Source organism: Suillus fuscotomentosus (assembly GCF_016647785.1).
Source record: "Suillus fuscotomentosus strain FC203 chromosome Unknown F5891scaffold_20, whole genome shotgun sequence".
Lineage (NCBI taxonomy): Eukaryota > Fungi > Basidiomycota > Agaricomycetes > Boletales > Suillaceae > Suillus > Suillus fuscotomentosus.
The window spans coordinates 241,180-256,894 of record NW_024539532.1 but is presented as its reverse complement, the minus strand read 5'-3'; the positions used below and the strand labels follow the sequence as shown (position 1 = coordinate 256,894).

Genomic DNA, 15,715 nt, shown 5'->3' with positions numbered 1-15,715 from the left:
AGTGCCCCAGCTCCTCAAAATACCTTCAAAAAAACTATGTACACCTCACTATGGTGGGCGCGCGCGCGCGCATAGGCTATATTCGGTAAGCATCCCGCCCCGCCTTAATTGCGTCATATTCCTATTTTAATTCGGCACGCTCGGCAACGCCTACTACGCTTCCTAATTCGAACCAAGGGGCCCTTCTCACGCTTCCTAGCTCTCCTCATCACTGTGCTCATCGTCCCTGCCGTTCCCTGCCTCCATCGTGCCCCCATTGTTCCGCCTTTGTCGTCGTCGTCGTCAACCTCCTTCGTTCCTGCCGTTTCCCACCTCCCTCGTGCCTTCTCAACCTCCTTCGTACCTTCGTCGTCGTCGTCCTTCGTACCTGCCATTTCCCAACTCCCTCGTGCTTTCGTCGTTGCCCTCCTTCGTATCTGCCGTTTCCCGCCTCCCTCGTGCCTTCGTCGCCCCAACCCAGTAATGCCTCGTGCCTCAGGTGTCGGGAGGGTCAAAGGGCTCTCGAAATCCATCATTTCCCATGGTTTTAGAGGGGGTCATCGCTATTCCAAAGTCCTGGCAGCCGGCAAACAAAGCCAGCGTATGGCAGAGGCAGATTCCAGCTGCCAGGCTGCTATACAAGGTATGTACTATTTTCTTTTTTTATCATTAACGCTTATTGTTGTATTAGAAATGTCATCAGAGGACCGAAGCCGCGTCGAAAATATGATGGCAGATTTTGGAATGGACGTGGAGGTGTTCACCCATACAGTGCCTCCAGGTGAAGAGGCCTTTGACCTCAGTCACGCAGGTGGGGAGCATGAGGCATTTGAAGACCTTGCTCATCAACTGGCGGATCTAACTGGATAGTACGTATTCACCACTGTGTACAACTCTTCAAATATTAACACCCATTGTAGTCATCACATTGATCCACGAATTCAGGGAGAACGCATCGACACTCAAACCGCTCATTGGGGCCTTCAGATAGATCGTCTCGTTGACGCCTACTTAAACTATCGCAGTCGAGATTCCGGGGACGGTATGCCTGATATTTCAGATCAGGTCCTGTCAGGTGTCGATGCTTCATTCTCAATTAATGAGATTGAACTCATTGATACATTCAGTAAGTCTGAAACGTTCCTTGATATCTTGTACTTATTTTTTCTTTGCAGCACGAAGGCGCTCGCATCTACGACCATTACCGTCTCATCAATACCCGAATGAAACCCTCATCTACTATGGGTACATCGGGTGTGCCCCGATGTATCCTTCTGTTGCCATCTCGCTTCGTACACTCGCTGCCTACCGTCAGTCGCACCGAACGTGTCCCCGGTTCAGTATCCAATCACAATGCAAGACTTTATGTTACCTTCACGATGTACGTACATTCCTCACATTGAGGTTCGTTTATTTACGTTGAGTTTGTAGATTCCATATCGGCCATACTTAAAAATGCAATTCTCGGCAGCCTATGACGTTTTTCTAGAAATCCTCCATCACATCAACCAGCGTCTGCGTCAGGCGCTCAAACAGGATACCGTCAACTGGCATATGTTAAACACATGCCCTGCATGCTTTTACAAGCTCGACGATGAACCTGCCCTCGATTTTGAATGGCTGGTATCAATTGACGGTAACAATAGCCTGAAGCGATGGGACTCGTCCATCTATGGTACCACCGCCCGATCTGATTCTCGCACAGCTCGTTCGGATTATTGGATTCATGCTGACGCTGTTGACAAGTTTGAGAATGAAGTCAAATCCCGACAAGTAAGTGTTTACTATGTATACAACTATGTTCTAACATTATCTTTTAGACAGACTTGAGGAATGATGACGACTGGGAGGATGAGCCTACAGACCCGGATCATCCGGGAGCATTCACATGCGTCAATCGATGGAGAAACGCTGGCCCAGACTCACGTAAGAAGATGTTTGCCGTATTCCAAGAGTCAGGTATTTTTATCGCTTCATGCCGCCATCGCTTTGTGCTTCTCGCGTGTGATATGATCCGAAGCGGAGAACTGTAAGACCGCATTTTGATCTAATTTTTATATTACTAATGTATTCTGGCAGTGCGAAATATCCGATAGCGATCATCGACAAACTCCTTACGGTATATGGAAAAAATGGAGGTTGCGCGTACGATATCGGTTGCGCATTCTCGAAGACGTTAGCTAATAGTACGTTGGGCCCTCGTGCACACGATCTCGGCTTTCGGATGATGGTTGGCGCCTTCCATGGCCATGCGCACAATCGAAGGTGTCAGCTTGACTGGCACCCAATGTATATCTCTGGAACTGGCCATACTGAGGGCGAGGGTTGTGAGCATATCTTCTCTGCATCTAACGAGCTTGCGCGTAGCACAAGGCATGCTAACCGTTTTCATCGCCACCAAGCCATCGAGGAACATTTCGCTTTTTGGGATGCCGATAAGTATGCTGCACTTAGTAAGTCAAAAAATCAAGCTGTAATTGTAATACTGATGCCGCAGTGTCAGGTAATTATTTGTGGACTCATTATCGCGAAGCGTTGAAATCTGTTCGGTTGCTGACAGCCGAGCTAGAAACTATCAAGGCCGAGCTACACCTTAGCGACAACGACTTCCCTGGATTCTTTGATCAGGAACGCATATATCTGGATGGTCTGAAGCAGCCAGCTCCACGAGATCGACTCTCTATACGTTACGTTGAAGTACTAGACGAACTCGCTGAAAGAAGGTATCGTGCCATCGACTACTAACTACCACCCATCCCCTGATATGAATTTTAATAGAGCTGAATGGGATCTCGCCCGTGAATCTGGCAATAACGCTCTTAATGGAGTACATATTGGCAGCTTGGAACAGATGCATGACGCCCTGAAGCAAGCTCGCATCCGAGTTAATTCTTCATACGCCAAATTACAGCATGCCGAGGGGCTTGTTGCTCATTGCGAAACACTCTTATCTGTCGATGAGAGATGGTTGATTGGCGGTGACGAATACAAACGTTTCAAGGAGGAAGCGACACTCGGCAAGTATCGTACTGCATTGGATGAACTCGAACGTTTGGTCGTCATGAGATTGTTTGAACTCTCAAAGCTCTCGTTATCGGGCACAGGTTTGAGATTTCCACTACTAGTAAGCGCTTGTACTATGACTGATTCGTTTACAAATTGTTTAGGATACAAACTACGTCAACAGATTAGTAAAGCTTTACAGCGGCGCTCGGACACTATTCGCAACGCGATCAATCGCTACAATATCCAGGCTGCTTCCCTCATCCCACCGAGACAAACGATCGCATGGAAAGACATTGCCGAATACAGTTTCCTTGGCGAGTTTGACCTTCTGCGTGACTCTCGTACTGACATCCAAGACAAGGATTGGGCAAGGCCAGCTCACCGTGAGGCGACTACAAAGTACTTCAAGCTCTGCCGAGCTCGCGAAGAAATTATTCGACTCAATATTGAAATTCGCCAGCTCCGAACTGCTATCCACGATGAAACCATTGACACATCTGCCGTTATCGACGAACTTCTTGTAGCTAACCCTTTGCTTGCTGCCGAGTTGAAACGCCAGTGGCGCTCACGGGCGGCTATCAACGCTGTGCACACATATCAGTTAGATCAGATTGAGAGACTATTTGGATTCTCTGGTATTAGTGGCATTGGAACTCGCCTTGCGAATCCTGCGTTCAGCAGACCAGTCAATACCAACGGTGCTAGTTCCGGTGAGTGTGGATCTTTAACTACCTATATCGCATTAATTCTCGCCACAGCACAAGCAGAGAATCCTGATTCTTCTGCGTCGGAATTCCATGATATTGAAGCCCTTGACCGTGAAGAGCACGAAGTGGTCACCGAAGACATGGCTGATTTTTTGTACTCAATAAACGACTGACACCATCTCTGCTTTGTAATTGTTTTTTTTCATGTACCGCATAGGACTACATATATGAGAAGTTTTCTGGTTTGATCGGTGATATAAGAAAGAGTAGGTAGACGATTGTATAAGTGATTGTGTGGGTGATATAAGAAAGAATTGAACAACTTGAATACCTATGATGTTCGGATAGGTTAGTTGGCGACCCTGAGCTTTCTGCATGGTGACCTCGTCGCGATTCCTTGATCCAACTTGAATGTCGATGATGTTTGGATAGGTGAGTTGGCGATCTCACCTTGATCCAACTTGAATGCCGATGATGTTCGGATAGGTGGACCAACTTGAATGCCGATGATGTTTGGATAGGTTAGTTGGCAATCTCAAGCTTTCTCCTGTGGTGACCTCATCACGATGATATTCAGATAGGCTAGTTTGGCGACCCCTGGTAGGCTTTCTTGAATGTTAGGGAGACTCTTTGCCTGACTCGGAGGATTATGCGGCTATCTGAAGTGTCATGCCGTTCATAGCATAGTCCTTTGTCATTCCTGTATGAATATGCATTGTATACTATTTTGTACTATGTAGTTGTGTGATATCCGATCTTGCAAAGTGAGCTCACGTGCTGTATTGAGTGTCAAATCACGGACAACGCAATATTCTGCTGAACACATGTATTCAGCTGAATTCTATAGCAGCAACTTGAAGTCGCCAGCCTTTCATTTTCTTCATGGTTTACGACCACTGCTATTTCATGCTTGATCTGTGCTTCTGGAACTCATTCCAGAATTGCATGGCCTGCAAAAGTGAGTATTACATTTTACGTTTTGGCGCTTATCTGTGCTTTTAACCTTGCTTCACAACTACAGACTACATCACCGGTTCCATAATGGTCACTCCAATCTCTAGCCTCAGAGCCACTGCGTCTATCACCTCCGTTCAGCCCTCAAGTCAAACCACGGAATCAGCCACTAAAAAATTCGCCATCCCCAGTCTTGCCAATCTACACAACTCAACGTTCGCTCAAGGATTCAGCAATAACGAACGTCAAGCGGCCGCCAGGGCTTTACTGAGACACGACGTTCACATTGACGGGACACACTATCAGGCTAGACTGCCTGGTGGCCTTCACCCGTCGTACTTTGCCTTTAGCAGCACTGCTAAACGAACCAGTGAAAAATCCCTTACCCACGAGGAGCTTCTGGAGGCATCACTGCAAGACGTCTTCGACGCCGTGAGTCATTCAAGTCAGTGTCCGCATCTTATTTATGTCTCACTTGTTTCCCAGCTGAGTATGCAAGATCGCCTTGATGGCGGAATTTCTGTCCTCATTCGATGCGCTGGGTCTGAAGCAGTCTCTTCACCCGAAAACCTCCCTGTCGACCTCTACATTACGCCCCGCGAACTACAAGAAACTCCCGAGCGAATTGGCGGAGACCTTGCCGTCTGGGTGCAGGTATTTGCCCAGGAGTTTGCAATGCCACACCTCGAGCGGTTCAATCAACGTTGTGTCATCGAAAACATCCAACCGCCACCATGCTGTAAGTAGTAGATCATTTTCGGCTTCACTGTTCACACAACTGACTCAAATTCAACAGTTTCTGCGGCTCATATCAATGTCAAGGGCCCACAGTATCTACCTGGCCCAGTGGTTGCTACTGGAGCGCATATACAATGTTCTGCTCAACCGGCCCATACCTTCACGCAAGAATTGAAAGCAACTGCGGTGCACGATGCTCCTTCTGCAGCTATCCGCGGGGGTGCAGAAATGAGCGAAGGTATTGGCGAGAACATTTCGCCACAGCTGACCACCCAACACACACGAGTTCGCCGACGCAGGCACGCGGAAATTTTCACACCCGGCAAGGTAACTAATGATGGCCCGATTTTTTCGGTACCAAGACTGGAGCAGGATACTGCATGTGGACCGCCACTCATTAGTATTGGACCGAATACTGACGCCGCTCTGGATTGGATTAAGTTGGGGGATGAAGTTTTACCTAAGCTCCGTGTTCTAGTTCAAACTGTGCGTAGCAGCCGATGGGAGGCAGTGTTCAGGTCTCCAAAATGGGATCTCTCGTACGAACATGCTTCCATTCTGTCTAGGGCGCTCCTGGCTGACCTTCAGGGCATGCCACGTAGCCCTGATGTTGTAAAGGTCAGTGATATTATTTTGGCTGCTGCTGTCATACTAACTCAATTGAATGTCCATAGCAGCCGTCATCTGTCCTCATGTCCATTTTGAAGCTTATTGGTATATTGATTTTCTTATGCGGCCTATACTTTTTCGGCATCTTATTATTTTGGCTGTAGATCACTTTCCCCTTTTGAGTCTTAGTTATAAGCCATGTGTCCTGTTTTTTTGCCGTGGGTTAGAAAAAATAAATGCATTGGTGTGTATAAAATATTCGTATTCAACTACAAAGGCCCTTTGCTGATTTTTGCCATCCTTCTGTGGGTGATGGTCTCCCAGTCCTTCTATGCTGCGAAGCGCATTCAAGCACCACCTCGTAGTCGTCCTAAGGTCACCCTCAGCAAAGAAGCTCGCGCGGCACTCAAGTTTCAGCGAACCGAGAAGTCGCGTCAATTCAAGGATGCGCTTGATCTTGCATGGGGCCAAATTGACGATGTTACAACAACCATTGCTGCTACCCATCGCAAGAGCTTCCGTCGTGTACAGCACGATTTATACATGGGTCGGGGATCACTCCGTTCGAAGCATTCAAAGCCCAGCGTTTGGAACGCATTTTGCTGGAAGAAATCTCAGGAAGCGAAGAAAGAGAACTGTAAGTCTGTTGATTTGTATCATATGCATTTTCATGACTCAATGTTGAATTAACAGGCAATGGCCACGGAAAGGAAGCACTCCAGTCACTGGTCCGCGACCACAAGGATGAATACGACGCTCTCACACAGGAAGAACAACAAGAGTTGCTCCAGGAATTCGCCGACCAGAAGGAGACCAAGGTCTCTGGGTTACGTGTCTCAACGAAGTCGAAGATCAACGACATCACTCAAACCCTGAAGGCGGTAGAAAACGAGGTACGCACCCTCGAATTGCAATACAATGTTACTAAGTGTCTCGTTACTAGCTCAATAGTTTAAATTCTCGCACTGGCGCCGAGGTCATGTTGTATATGACGCGCGGTACTACTGATCTACCTCTCCGTGCAATCACCTTCACAACGCCGGGTGTCAATCACTTTATGGACTCTGTCATCGGCATCGATACTCAGGACTTCCTCAGCAAGATGGAAGGTTTCGCTATCCAAGGGATACAAGGTACAGTTTTTCCGTTGTTATTACATTCTCAAGTTAATTTCTATTTGTACTAGGTGCCGCAAGCAACCATCAAAAAGAGGTCTCTAAGGTTCGCGGAGACATTCGAGCAATCATCACCCAGAAATTGAGTAAGTCTTTCCCATCTTTTGACAGCACAGAATTCATTTTATTCATAGGGAAGGTGACCGGAGAAAGCAATGCCAGGATGCAGTGGGCAGACTACTTTCGTAACGTGGTCAACCGCTATCAGGTCGCCATCAAAGGATGGCCGGAGCATATCCCATTCACAAACCTCAGCAGTGTGACCAACGCGCTTCCGGACCTCCATACTCTTTTAGACTGTTGGAAGTCGGGCGATACGAGGTGGGAAGTGTTGAATGACGAGGAACTCGAGCAACTCCGTCGCGAGCGCAATGAAAAAATTGACAGTGGTGACATTATCGAGTCCCGCCGCAGGACACGGTCCGACAAGGGTAAGAAGCGAGTACGACATGCGATAGCTGACCCCAGATGTAGCAAGAAGCACAAGAGTGCGGAGACCATTGAGTCCAGTGACGACGAAGATACCCAGAGTCATGGACGGACACCAGACGGTTCGGAGGATGTCAACACCACTCCGAACGCCAACTCGAACTCTAATACGACCGGGTGTACTGCTGGACGGACACCAGACGGTTCGGAGGATGTCAGCACCACTCCGAACGCCAACTCGAACTCTAATACAACTGGGTGTACTGCTGGACAGACACCAGATGGTTCAAAGGATGTCAGCACCACTCTGTTACGACGTGTGTCGCGTGCGGACTGGGATGATCTAACAGCGACGATCACGACAGTGATATCTCGTGCTGAGAGTCCGAGGTCGACTTCCACAGAAGAGCGGAAGCTGCGTACGCTTGCGGAGGCGAGCGATGATAGCGAGTTACAGGCAGAAGGGGTCTCAAGTCCTTCTGAAGGTACAGATCTGATGTCAAGCAGGTAGCTTTAGCAAGACAAGGAGTTCAAGGTAAAACCCAGTAAGATTAAAGTAAGGAACATCTACTTTAATCTATCGACCTTATATAAGGCTACTCTATCGTATCTAAGCTCAGCTTGAAGCTGGGTTCTAAGTGCTTATCTATCGAGTCAGAGATACCATGCATGAGGCAGGCTTCTATCTAGGATAAGGATCGCGAGGTGTCCTTCTATCAGTACATGAGGCAACACGAGGCTTGCCTTCTATTTTGATAACATATATAGGTCTTCTAGACCTATGTCGTCATATCATGTAAGCGATCCAGATCGCTTACCTAATCCGGCATCTTCCGGACTTCTCTTCTATTCGTCATCTATCATCAAGGCCTAAAGGCCCGGTTGTCGTATCGTTGCCGTGCGAGGTGGCAGAGGGCTGGTCGTGTAGCTGGGGGCTCACGTAGTGACTGTAACATTACCCCATTACTACGCACAAAGTCACCGGCTTTGTATTCTTTAAACGTCTTCTTCCATCGTAGCAGGGAGTGGTGCGGGAATTGCTGATGTGGAGACGGAAGGTGCTGAGGGAGGTTCAGGGACAGGGGAAAGTTCAGTGGGATGTTGAAGTTCTAGATCCGCGAGTGCCTTGTGGTTATGCTCCCAATCTAAGAGAGCTTCGAAAAACTTCTCTTCGTCACTAAACTCTTGGAGCACAATGCGTCCGTCGAGTCGCGGACAGTGGACCGACAGATGGTCAGGTCCTAGTTCATCGCAGATGCAACAAACATAATCTGGACATTTTCTGAACTGATGTCCGTATCCTCCGCAGCGCCTGCAGAGCGTGGTGCGGGTTCGGTCTATGGTAGCCGCCTTTCTTCTCAGCGGGCGTACCGGGCGGGGTTCTTTTATAATGGGCTTCACTTCAACTTTCTTTATCGCTAGGTCGGTGATGTCGGAGAAGTCGAGAGGGAGTAAGTGAAGTGCGAAGTTTCTGATCCGCCGTTGCAGATGAAGTATAGCAAGTTTCCGAGTTTCTTCATCAAGGTCAACACGATTGGCTACATCTTCCAGCAGCTTTGTGGTTCGTATAATGCAGACGGTGAGGGATGTACACGCTGCAGTTCTGGCGTCTTGATCACCAAGGATTTCGTCGATCGCTTGGGAGTACGCGGGGGTCAGGATAGCAGCTTCATTGAATGCGCTGTTTTCCGTCATTCTGAGGACTAATCCATAGTCTGAGTCCTTCAGTGCCATTTTGATAGAGTCGTTGTCGATGGAGTTTGTCATGATGATGATGATGGAGGTTTGTTAGAGATGTTCGAGGATCGAGAGGGTTTATAACCTTCTTCCATATCAATCCAAGCTCCGTTTCAATCTAAACTTGTTATCGTTATCGTTATCTCTTATCGTTTTTTATCTAGCCATGAGGCTAACTCGTGTTCGAGATTCTTCTTCGCTATCAGAGGGAAAGTGCCGTGATAGGTACTATCATCCTTTATCTTTGTTTGAAAGATCAGGTCGTCATCAGAGGGTGGTCGTCATTGCCATGATGGGTTCTAGAGGGTTCCATGGGCTTGCAGGAGTTTCCGTAGAGTTCGTCTCGTGATAGTTTAGCCTCGTTCCGGAGGTCTAATCTTCTTATCTTCTGTAGAGATCTATTCCTAGATTCTTTTTATCAGATGTCGAAGATGGGGATCCGAGCGTGGGTGCCAAGGCTTTGTAGGAGTTTCTTGGGGTCGTCCAGCGGGGAGGTCGTCTTCTATTACCCTTTGTTTATACATGGTATACTCAGGTGGTCGAAGTGCAGTGATGTGAGGGGTCCCGAAGCTTGCAGGAGTTTTCCGGGGTTCGTCCTTGTTCATCGTCTAGTTTTATGTCATCACGGACAATCGTAGTTTTAGGGTCTTTCCGGACTGTATCTAGTTTAGGGTCATTACGGACCTTATCTAGTTTTAGGTCGTTCCGGACCAACGTAGAAGTTGGTTGAGTTCAGGATTTGCGATCAGTGTTCAGGGTGGAGTAGGCGTGGAAAATAAGTAAAATGGAGGATTTCACCCCCTTACTAAGCCATTAGTCACCGACTAATCATACCCAATCAGAAGTCTAGGCCATGGAGCGGGCCGTCGTCTTCGAAGTCGTTTCCTTCTGAATCTACCATTCGCAGATCATGCGAAGAGGGTACGTTTATGTCTTCATCCTCGTCATCCTCGGAGTTGTCCATGTCAATAAATCGGACGAAACTGGGCCCGGCGTCTTGTGCTTCCTTCTTTATTTCATTTTGACGATATGTTTCATGGATTGAAGCAATTCGTTCGATGAAAATATCCTGGGCTTCTTGTAACACAGGAGGGAGTTCGGTATCAGAAGATAGCGTCATTGCTTCTTCGGAATTATGCGCGGGTGTCATGGAGAGGTTGAGGGAATTCGGCGGTTCATCGGCGGTTAAATACGCCGGTTCAGGGTCTTCCTCCATCGCGGACTCAGGACTTTCATAGAATCTGAGTTTCTTGGCGGTGGGTGGGTCTTCGATTCGGACTGCTCGTCCTTTTCCGAGAACGGATATCGGTTCTCCAGAAAATTCGAATCTCTGAGTTTTCTCTGGTTCAGGGGCCAGCCTGGGCGCCTTGGATACAGGCGGTTCTTCATTCATCATTGCACGTCCCTTCCCAAGGACTTGTGCGGGTTCTGCCGAGAATTCATACCGGGCAGGTACGGGATCTTCTTCAATCTTCATCGGCTGAACAGCCGGTACAATCTTCTTCGTTCGTGGCGGTTCGGGATAAATGTGGTCAGATATCAGCGCCGGTCTGGAAGTCTTCTTCTGAGTTGTTTCCGGATCAGTGGCCGGTCTTTTCTGTTCAAATCTTCTTGCTGCAAGGTCAATTCTTGGCAGCGAATCTTTTTTCGTCACAGTTTTCGCGGGCTGTGGTGCGGTTTCTGAAGGTTCAACGGGGGTTCCGTTCTGCGGCTCTTCGTGGGCCAGTGCAATTCGTGTCGTTCGGGCTAGTGGTACTGTGCCCGAAGAGAAGGTACGGGGAGTTGTCGGGGATACCGATCGTTTTCTTTTTTGTGTTACCTTTTTTTCTTCTTTCAGGAAGAGGGGCGCCTTGCCGTTCTTCTTCCTATCAGAATCTATTTCTTTTTCCTTTTTTCGGGAATCTGCGGTGCTTCTTAGGGTCACCGCGCCGGTTTTCCAATTAATTGCGGGGTTCTGGCTGATAAGCCAAGGTCGTCCGAGCAGGAACTTGTCTTTTGGACCAAGTTCGGCTAGGTAAAACCTTTCGGAAATTACCCGTTCATCAATCTGGAAAGTAAGGTTGCAAAACCTTTCTATTGGCTTCGTTCCGAAGCAGGATCCGTCAGCGTTCGAGAATCTCAAAGGGTTCTCTAGCTGGTGCGTTGAGATGCGGTGCTGCGTGATTATATCCTGGTTGATAAAGGACTCACACGCCCCAGAATCTACGATCATAGATGTCGTGATGGGGTTGCTTCTCGTTCTGGAGATTAGGGTGGCGTTCACCCGTATGTCTTCCTTAGCCCCGGCTTTCTTGATAGCGCGCAGGGGTTCTTCTTCGATCATCTTTCTCCGTGAGGTTCGGGTCCATTGAGGACAGCTCGCGGCTTTGTGTCCGATGATGTGGCACACAAAACATTTCTTCTCTCGCAAACAGAGGCGAGTCTCCTTCCCGGTGAGGTGTGCGGCGGCGAAGGTGTTTCTGGTAGTTGCCATATTGGAGATGGGTTTCTACGATCTTCGTGGTATCCTTTTCTTGGAGCTTTCCACAGTGACGGCGGTTCTTATATTCTTGCGACTGGTCAGGCCGGTACGATCAGGGTTCTAAATCAGGGATATGAAAATTCTTCAGGATCTAGGTTCGGGGTTCTACGAGTGTCGGTAACGTTGACAGCAAGTGCGATCAGTTATCTCGTAGCCTGTGATGGAGGCGTACGGTAAAGGGACTTTAATCTTTTGTTACGACGTGTGTCGCGTGCGGACTGGGATGATCTAACAGCGACGATCACGACAGTGATATCTCGTGCTGAGAGTCCGAGGTCGACTTCCACAGAAGAGCGGAAGCTGCGTACGCTTGCGGAGGCGAGCGATGATAGCGAGTTACAGGCAGAAGGGGTCTCAAGTCCTTCTGAAGGTACAGATCTGATGTCAAGCAGGTAGCTTTAGCAAGACAAGGAGTTCAAGGTAAAACCCAGTAAGATTAAAGTAAGGAACATCTACTTTAATCTATCGACCTTATATAAGGCTACTCTATCGTATCTAAGCTCAGCTTGAAGCTGGGTTCTAAGTGCTTATCTATCGAGTCAGAGATACCATGCATGAGGCAGGCTTCTATCTAGGATAAGGATCGCGAGGTGTCCTTCTATCAGTACATGAGGCAACACGAGGCTTGCCTTCTATTTTGATAACATATATAGGTCTTCTAGACCTATGTCGTCATATCATGTAAGCGATCCAGATCGCTTACCTAATCCGGCATCTTCCGGACTTCTCTTCTATTCGTCATCTATCATCAAGGCCTAAAGGCCCGGTTGTCGTATCGTTGCCGTGCGAGGTGGCAGAGGGCTGGTCGTGTAGCTGGGGGCTCACGTAGTGACTGTAACACACTCCGAACGCCAACTCGAACTCTAATACGACTAGGTGTACAGCTGGACAGACACCAGATGGTTCGGAGGATGTCAACACCACTCCAAACGCCAACTCGAACTCTAACACGAGTGGGTGTACTGCCGAGCACCCAGTAATGTCAATTCCCCCAGACTCAATCATCCTTTCCCCTTCGAGCAGCACCCCAGTATCATAACAATATCCCAGACTCAGCCATCCTGTCCCCTTTGAGCAATGTCCCTAGTTTCATTATTCCTGCGCTATAACTCATTTCTTGATGGAATCGCTCGTGATAGACTTAGTTTGTTTTTATAAAAGTGCAATGACATCTTAGTTTGATCTACAATATCACAGTGCAAGTAGAATATGACATAACCCAGTGCAATGAGGTGCGACAAACTACAAAGGGACAAAGGAGAACAACAAAGCTACAAAGGAGGGCGATGACGAAAGTACGAGGGAGGCGGGAAACGGCAGGTACGAAGGAGGGCAACGACAAAGGCACAAAGGAGGGCGACAACGAAAGCACGAGGGAGGCGGGAAACAGCAGATACGAAGGAGGGCAACGACGAAGGCACAAAGGAGGGCAACGACGAAAGCACGAGGGAGTTGGGAAATGGCAGGTACGAAGGACGACAACGATGAAGGCACAAAGGAGGGCAATGACGAAAGCACGAGGGAGTTGGGAAACGGCAGGTACGAAGGACGACGACGACGAAGGTACGAAGGAGGTTGAGAAGGCACGAGGGAGGTGGGAAACGGCAGGAACGAAGGAGGTTGACGACGACGACGACAAAGGCGGAACAATGGGGGCACGATGGAGGCAGGGAACGGCAGGGACGATGAGCACAGTGATGAGGAGAGCTAGGAAGCGTGAGAAGGGCCCCTTGGTTCGAATTAGGAAGCGTAGTAGGCGTTGCCGAGCGTGCCGAATTAAAATAGGAATATGACACAATTAAGGCGGGGCGGGATGCTTACCGAATATAGCCTATGCGCGCGCGCGCGCCCACCATAGTGAGGTGTACATAGTTTTTTTGAAGGTATTTTGAGGAGCTGGGGCACTATTTAACGCTGGTGTAGGGATTTGATGAAACCAAGCCTAATTATAGTTGGCGAGACACATAACTACCAAGTATAATAAGGCTTATTAATAGGGCAACCCAGGTGTCCTGCATCAGCCGCTTTTCAAATGAGAAGTTACGTTGTATATATATAGCGCATATGCAATTTGTTTTCGATGACGAAGGAGATCAGGACCCATGAGAACCCCTTTGGAACCCAGGTCGGCTGAGGCCCAAATTTGTCCGGACACATTTTGAGGATTTTTGTCCGGATGCCGTCCTGGGTCCACCTGAGGGGTGAATTCTGTCCAGGACTCTGACCCAGGTTATATAGTAGTCGACTTGCTCATTCGAACTTCAAGCGTCCAATGAAAGCTGTAAAAAGCAAGATTCGAACTCTCGCGTTCAGCATTATCGATGGTGTCGTTCCGCTACACTACTCTACCATATCACATCTATCGGGCAATAGCCCATGTCCGGACGTTCACCTGGGTTGACACCCAAATTAGACGTTTTGTGTCCGGACTGTAACCTGGGTGAAACGGTCATTTGGGTCAATTTTTGTCCGGACGCCAGCCTGGGTTCCATGGGGGTTCTCATGGGTCCTAGGAGATCTTCTCCAAAGGAATTGCAAATATCACAGCATGACGGGATAGGCACAACTGAGCCAGCGGTGTCAGACGTAACCTGTCACATATATGTACTTGTGATATAGTCTACACGATGTTATTGATTATCTTATCCCTGTACAAGCTCGGCCAGAAAATATGACCGGCACCTTCAGGCGTGTTGAGTCATTCGCGATCTGTCAGGCGATGCTGCTTCGAAGTACTATTAGCCTGAATGATAATTAATATCAAGCAAGTTGTTGCCTTATAAGTTATAGACCTGCAAGGAGAGTCTCGGTAGCTGATACATACATGTATCCGCACTGAGGTAGCCACCGTGTTGACCTCTGGTGGCTTGTTCCCACGCCCAACAACACCACCAAATATGCGCCGGTGGTGACCTCAGATTGGCAGCAATACATCCAGCCCCACGCCCGATCATGTACTTTCACCATCGAAGACATCGGACGGAATGGAAAATCCCCTCATGAAGAGGGGTGCCCAAGCTCTCAATCACTCCCATTGACCCTCCGCACCTCAACACATCACCACTACAGCCCCAACTTCTGCCGGTCAGTAACAGTACCATTATGGAACGAGAAGTGAGCATGATGATTGAGATACCTTACATCAGGCATTTGACCCGAGAATGACAAAGATTTAGCTAGATTTATCTAACTTAAAATTCCAAGAATATATATCACAATGGCAGATCACATAACAAAGGAATAAATAGCTAGACTACAATGGTGATATCTGCCACACCCATAATATTGGTGGATCAATAATAGCCACTTATAATATACTAGCATACTGTAGTGTTATTGTCAATTGTATCTATGGCTACACAAGTAGCCTCTTATTGCATGTTCCATAATGGCTGACTGTGTGCTAGGGTATGATATTGTGTTGTAAATTATAGCATGGTGCTTGTTTTCTACCAAAGGTGCCTGGCTTTAGATAGCTAGCCTCCGACGGAGGGATCTGCAATTGCTGACTATGTGCAAGGATATGACACTGCACTGTCATGCCTTAGCACAATAACGAGCCTTTGGCATAAGCATATATGGCTACATGGGTAGCCTCTTATTGCATGTTCCACAATGGCCGACTGTGTGCTGGGGTATGATATTGTGTTGTAAATTATAGCACGGTGCTTGTTTTCTACCAAAGGTGTCTGGCTTTAGATAGCTAGCCTCCGACGGAGGGATCTGCAATTGCTGACTATGTGCAAGGATATGACACTGGGCTGTCATGTCATAGCACAATAACGAGCCTTTGGCATAGGCATATATGGCTACATGGGTAGCCTCTTATTGCATGTTCCACAATGGCCGACTGTGTGCTA

At 48.1% G+C, this 15,715-nt stretch overlaps 4 protein-coding genes across 4 annotated transcripts; 3 read left to right on the top strand and 1 right to left on the bottom strand.

Annotated features, from left to right (window-relative positions):
- Positions 1 to 1,078: 1,078 nt before the first annotated feature.
- F5891DRAFT_950150 (uncharacterized protein) lies at positions 1,079 to 3,865 on the top strand (the record flags this gene model as incomplete). Its single annotated transcript, XM_041374932.1, has 7 exons — positions 1,079 to 1,360; positions 1,411 to 1,758; positions 1,800 to 2,008; positions 2,059 to 2,432; positions 2,483 to 2,707; positions 2,808 to 3,083; positions 3,147 to 3,865. 7 exons carry the CDS (start codon positions 1,079 to 1,081, stop codon positions 3,863 to 3,865), a joined length of 2,433 nt encoding a protein of 810 aa, XP_041227292.1.
- A 952-nt stretch (positions 3,866 to 4,817) lies between these two features.
- On the top strand, positions 4,818 to 5,288 carry F5891DRAFT_930923 (uncharacterized protein; the record flags this gene model as incomplete). Its single annotated transcript, XM_041373956.1, has 2 exons — positions 4,818 to 5,078; positions 5,133 to 5,288. Coding segments are annotated over 2 exons (417 nt in total), but the record flags the coding sequence as incomplete, so codon positions are not given.
- Positions 5,289 to 6,305: 1,017 nt separating this feature from the next.
- Positions 6,306 to 8,108, top strand: F5891DRAFT_950193 (uncharacterized protein; the record flags this gene model as incomplete). Its single annotated transcript, XM_041374934.1, has 5 exons — positions 6,306 to 6,630; positions 6,687 to 6,886; positions 6,937 to 7,126; positions 7,180 to 7,254; positions 7,303 to 8,108. The coding sequence occupies 5 exons, from the start codon at positions 6,306 to 6,308 to the stop codon at positions 8,106 to 8,108; spliced, it is 1,596 nt and encodes a 531-aa protein (XP_041227290.1).
- A 485-nt stretch (positions 8,109 to 8,593) lies between these two features.
- Positions 8,594 to 9,364, bottom strand: F5891DRAFT_1187175 (uncharacterized protein; the record flags this gene model as incomplete). Its single annotated transcript, XM_041366796.1, has 1 exon — positions 8,594 to 9,364. One exon carries the CDS (start codon positions 9,362 to 9,364, stop codon positions 8,594 to 8,596), a length of 771 nt encoding a protein of 256 aa, XP_041227289.1.
- Between the last annotated feature and the right edge of the window lie 6,351 nt (positions 9,365 to 15,715).